Here is a 5,403-nt window from a genome sequence, read left to right on the forward strand (position 1 = left end):
TTGTTTGAACGTTTCAGAAAGGTGGTCCTTTAATGGACTAATTGAAACTCCTTTCTTTAATTCCACTTCTTGAATTTCTGTAACTGCTCATATCCAAGAAACTGATACTCGTTTATTTGATCTAGTAACTGTTTTTGATGGAAGAACAATATAAATATTGCTAAATATGGTTGAGGTCCCTAAGCATATAAAACACCTTAAATTACTAGTCCATATAGTGAGAATTTCTATGTGCTTAAATGACTCGTCAGAAAAGACACCAGAATTTGAGAACCTATCCGACGACGAAACCGTAACAATGGTTGGAGGTATGTTCGATCTTTATTTCCACTAAGCACTGCTCTAACATTTGGCATCAGAGCAGTTGATTAGCCTCTACCTTGTTAATTTCAGAATTTGTAAGTTATTCAAAAATGGCATCTTGATTTTAGATGAACTCTTGAACAAACTAATGGTAAAAATCATACGAAAACTGATTTTATAGCATCTCTGTGATTCTGAATGTGATTTTTGGTGTTGATTGATGGTATTGCATTGGATATGTAGTGGTTTTGAAATTGGGTCGAATATGACCCGGTTAGAGATAGAAGACGACCTTGTTCATATAAGTGCTTCTGTGCAAATAAATGTTTCGTTTTCTTTTAAATCGGTCAACCACTAGATGGAGACAAGCTATTTAATGCTTTGATATACAATTGTTATTTTTTCTCAATTGAAAATAGATGTGTTAAAGTGGCAGGGTTTTGGAGTCTCGTCTTTGTACTACAATTTTTATCTCTCTCTCTTCTCCTCTTTCTCTCTCTTTATGCCCTCTCTCTCTTTCTCTATACTCTATCTCTCTCTCCCAACTACTACTACACCTACCGGCGAGCCCGCCGGTACTGGCAACCTCAGGCAGGTAAGGTCGCCCCTCTCTCTCTCCCCCCTCCCTTCCTCCTCCCTCCTTCTTCTCTCTTCTCCACCCTCTCTCTTTCTTCTCTCCCCCTATTTTTTTGTTTTTCTATGTGTTTCCCCACGTCAGTCGCACTAGAATCTTCCGACCAGTAACCACTCTCATCTCTATTCTCCCCCACCCTTCTTCCTCATTCTTCTGCTCTCTTCCATATCATTCTTGTGGTTGAATTTCAGCCCCAGAAACCCTAACAAAGTTGTCCATGCCGGCGTCACTCTTTCCCTTATGGGTCTGAGTTTGCCTCGTCGTTTAGTTGGGCAGCTCGGGCTACCGTCGTGCAACAGTGATAGGTTGTCAACCCCCTTCCCAATTGGTTTCGTGGTGGTTGTGTGTATTATATTTCAGGGAATTAGCCATGGTAGTTGGAGAGGAGAATGAGGCCTACGAGCAAGTAGCGCAGAGCATCCTCGGTTGGTATTTGCAAAGGCCGGTGGCAGTTGGAAGGTTGCACGTCAGATTGTGCGACCTCGGGTGTGCACAAAGTCAAATTTTTAGGTTCTTCCCTTGGGAGTTGGTACCTCTCGCTTTCCTGTTTCTCTTTTTGTGTTAGGTAAATTGTTGCCATTTTTTTAGCATTAGTTTAATTATATTATTAGTGTGCTTGTAGTTGCTACTTGTTATCTTCTAGTTGGGTTCGTTGCCTATTTTGTGTTATTGATTGTATGTAGTCTGTTGTAGGTATAGAGGTTGTGGTCTTGGATGGTAGAGTAATGTCATGTCTTAGGGGGGTACGGGGGCAGGGTAGGGCAGTGGTGGGACAAGGGTCAATGGGTGGGACGAGAGGTACGGGAAAGGGGAACAAGGGAGTTTGTATCTCGATGAATGGGTCATGGAACATAGATACATTGATAGGTAAGTCTAAAGATTTTCAAGAAGAGGAAGGTCAATATAAATTGTGTCCACGAGACTAGGTTGGTAGGGCCGAAGGTGAGAGATGTGGACGTGTATAAGTTGTGGTACTCTATAGCCGTGAAGGATAGGAATATAGTGGGTATTTTAGTGGATAGGGATCTTAGAGAGTCGTTGGTAGAGGTTAGGCAGGTGAATGTTAGATTAATGTCTATTAAGTTAGTGGTTGGAGAGTGCACTCTTAATGTCATTAGCGCTTACGCACCGCAAGCGGGCTTGGATGAGGGGGTTAATAAGACTCTTCTAGGAGGAGTTGGATGAGATTATGCGTAGTATTCCACCTAATGAGAGGTTATTTTTAGGAGGGGATTTCAATGGCCATATTGTATCGACTGTTGGTGGCTATGGCGAGGTGCATGTCAGCTTTGGCTTTGGGGTTAGGAATTGAGGAGGTACTTCACCGTTGGATTTCGCTAAGGGCTTTGAGTTGGTGATTGCAAGCTCTAGTCTTCGAAGAGGGAGAAGTATCTGATAACTTTCTAAAGTATGGTGGTGAAGACTCAGTTTGATTATCTCCTCATCAGGAGGAGTGATAAAGGGTTGTGCAAGGATTGCAAGGTTATCCTCGGTGAGACCCTCGCGGCTCAACAATGGCTCTTAGTAATAGACGTCGGTATCATGATAGGGAGGACGAAAAAGTCTGCTCTAGGTCGACCGAGGATCAGGTTGGGAGACTTAACTAAGGATAATGCTCAGGAGCTGGAAGGGAGATTATCGGCTCTAGGAGCCTGGAGAAGTAGTAGTGGCGCAAGCACTATCTGGACGATGACATCAAACTGTGTAAGGGAGGTAGTGAGAGAGGTGCTAGGGGTCTCGAAGGGTTACTTTGACAGGCACAAATGCGACTGGTGGTGGAATGATGTGGTCCAAGGCAAAGTGGAAGCAAAGAAGGTAGCGTATATGAAGTTAGCAGGGAGCACATGCGAGGAGAAAAGGAGAGCAAACCGAGAGAGTGGTATAAGGTAGAAAGGAATGAGGCAAAGTTTGAGGTCACGAAGGCTAAGACTACATCATTTGATCGTCTATACGAGGAATTGGGGGAAAAAGGCAGGGATAAAAAGTTATTTTGGCTGGCTAAAGCGAGAGAAAGGAAGGCTAGGGACTTGGATCAAGTAAGGTGCATCAATGACGAGGACGGTAGAGTATTGATGGAGGAGTCTCATACTAAGTAGAGATGACAGACTTACTTTCATGTACTTCTAAATGAAGAGGGGGACCAGGATATTGTGCTAGGCGATTTGGGGAATTTGGAGTCTCTGAGACTTTAGGTATTGTAGGCGCATTAAGGTTGAGGAGGTCATAGGGCAATGCGTAAGATGAGTAAGGGCAGAGCGATCGGGCCAAATGAAATTCTCGTTGAATTTTGGAGGTATGTGGGTAGGGCAGACTTCAAGTGGTTGACTATGATGTTTAATGTTATTTTCGGGATGAAGAAGATGTTGAATAAGTGGAGGTGGAGTACGGTGGTGGTACAAGAACAAAAGTGATATCCAGTATTGAAACAAATATAGGGGTATCAAGCTATTAAGTCATAAGGGGGGTGGAAGTAAGGGTGATGAGGATGTTAATTATGAGTTTCAATGATGAAAAATAATATATCACACTTGGTGCAAGATCACAAGGAATAAAAAGAAGGAATCAAGACGCAATACCATTCAAGAATAGATTAAAAAAATAATTTATTAACGGGAGCACTAAAAGCAACGCAAGGTAAAGAATCAATGATTAGCGATTAAAAATGAAGAAGCAGCGGAGAACCAAAAGAAGAATCAATCAATGATTCTATAAATGATTGATGAACGCTATTATTGGAAGGTCCCAAATCAAAGGGAAACGATATCGCAAAGGGTTATATTGGAGATGTTGAAGCCACAAATCAAGGGATCTATCACAAATCAATCAAGTAATGAAAATATATGCCTAGTAGATGAAAAGCTCGTCAAGACCACAAATCAAGGAAGATCAACGAAAACTTGACTTTATTCTTAGAAAGAATCAATCTATGATTACTTTCAAGGATCAAATCCCTTGGGTTTGCAATCTCTCAAGATTCATGTCATTCAATAGTCAAGAAGGCCTCATAAAGTATATATATACATATGTTCCAGACTTGAAGAGAATATACTTTGAACGAACCATTATCACTCTATTTGTTCTAGTCCAAACAAGTATTGTAGTTCTTTTAGATCTGCCGTGTAACTAGTGAGAGAAGAAAAAGAGATAAACACTGGTGAGGCATTGTATCAAGAAGAGAAAAGTGACATAAAGATCAAATCGTTGGTGTAAAGCTACATCAACCATTCTGTACTGAAGAAACTTCATTCACTGAAAGAGAACACTCTTACAACCCAAGTGGACTGGAGTAGGATTCACATTGAATCCGAACAAGTATAAATTTCTGGTGGCTTTATTTCCTGCATTTTGTTTCTGCATTGCTATTATCTTGTTTTTATCTCGAGTCGACTAATACTAAACTAGTCAACTACTTATAATACAATTTTTAAATAGGCAATTCATCCCCCCCCCTCTTGTACTTTCAATTGGTATCAGAGCTAGTATCACACTTTTTTCTTAACAGCTTGTGAGAAAAGATCATGGCAAATCAAGTAATTGTTGGAGCACTTATTCAAGAAGGAACATCACAACTTAGACCATCATATTTCAATGGACAACACTTTTCTCACTGGAAGGTGAGTATGGAAATATATGCAAAATCCTATGATGTCAAAGTATGGCCTGTTATCAAAAAAGGGAACAATCTACTATCAGCAACAACTCAACCACCTACTTATCCAGAAGATATAGATGAGTACGCAGACGAGCAACAGCTCAACACCCAAGAAACCCAAAGTAGACCTCTCGAGTTCTCTAGAGTCCGACCTCAATTCCTGGGATACCCCAAATAGGGATTTCTTTGTTGCTCTGAAAGATAATCCCATTGCTTACGGTAGAGTAGTTCGACCTTGATGATATGGAGGCCCTCAATTGTAAGGTAAAGGATCTATTCGTTTTTCAAGGATGGTCTAAATCTCTGTACCCTCTCCCTAAGTCTATGGACTTTTAGTGAGAATGTTTTATGCCAATCTTTGCTCTAGCAAGTCTGATAAGTTGGAATCCCTAATTTTAGGAAAACGCATTGTTCTTGATTGTCCCATATTTGACTCAATTTTTCAGTGTAAGTGCTCCGATTTTCCTATGCTTTTCAAGAATACTTGGACTGATGATTTTGAAATTTCTTTTGATCAAGCAAAATGTTGTATTGCTGAGTGTCCATCTAATTTCCTTCCTAACTAGTTAGATCCCAGTGATGTTAGTTTTGAAACCCAAGTTTTGGCACACATTGTTGCAACTAAACTTCTTCCTCGTACTGGATCATTCTCCACCTTCTCTCAACGAGATGCCTTTCTTGTCGATTGTCTTGTGATCAAACTTAAGGTTAAACTGTCCTCATGGGTCATAAACTTCATGATTGAGAGTGTTGATGATCCCACCGATTTGTCCAATGGTATGGCTATCACCCACATTTTGGAAGCCCACAACAT

The 5,403-nt window shown here is 40.8% G+C and overlaps 1 protein-coding gene across 1 annotated transcript; it reads left to right on the plus strand.

Moving 5' to 3' along the window:
* The first annotated feature begins 2,347 nt into the window (after positions 1-2,347).
* On the plus strand, positions 2,348-2,827 carry LOC138882749 (uncharacterized). The gene has a single exon (XM_070163378.1). It carries the CDS (start codon positions 2,348-2,350, stop codon positions 2,825-2,827), a length of 480 nt encoding a protein of 159 aa, XP_070019479.1.
* The last annotated feature ends 2,576 nt before the right edge of the window (positions 2,828-5,403 follow it).

Source organism: Nicotiana sylvestris, chromosome 12 (assembly GCF_000393655.2).
Source record: "Nicotiana sylvestris chromosome 12, ASM39365v2, whole genome shotgun sequence".
In the NCBI taxonomy this organism is placed as follows: domain Eukaryota; kingdom Viridiplantae; phylum Streptophyta; class Magnoliopsida; order Solanales; family Solanaceae; genus Nicotiana; species Nicotiana sylvestris.

Excerpts from the sequence above, each read along its gene's own strand:
- LOC138882749 (XM_070163378.1), top strand. The coding sequence starts at position 2,348 with ATGGTGGTGAAGACTCAGTTTGATTATCTCCTCATCAGGAGGAGTGAT.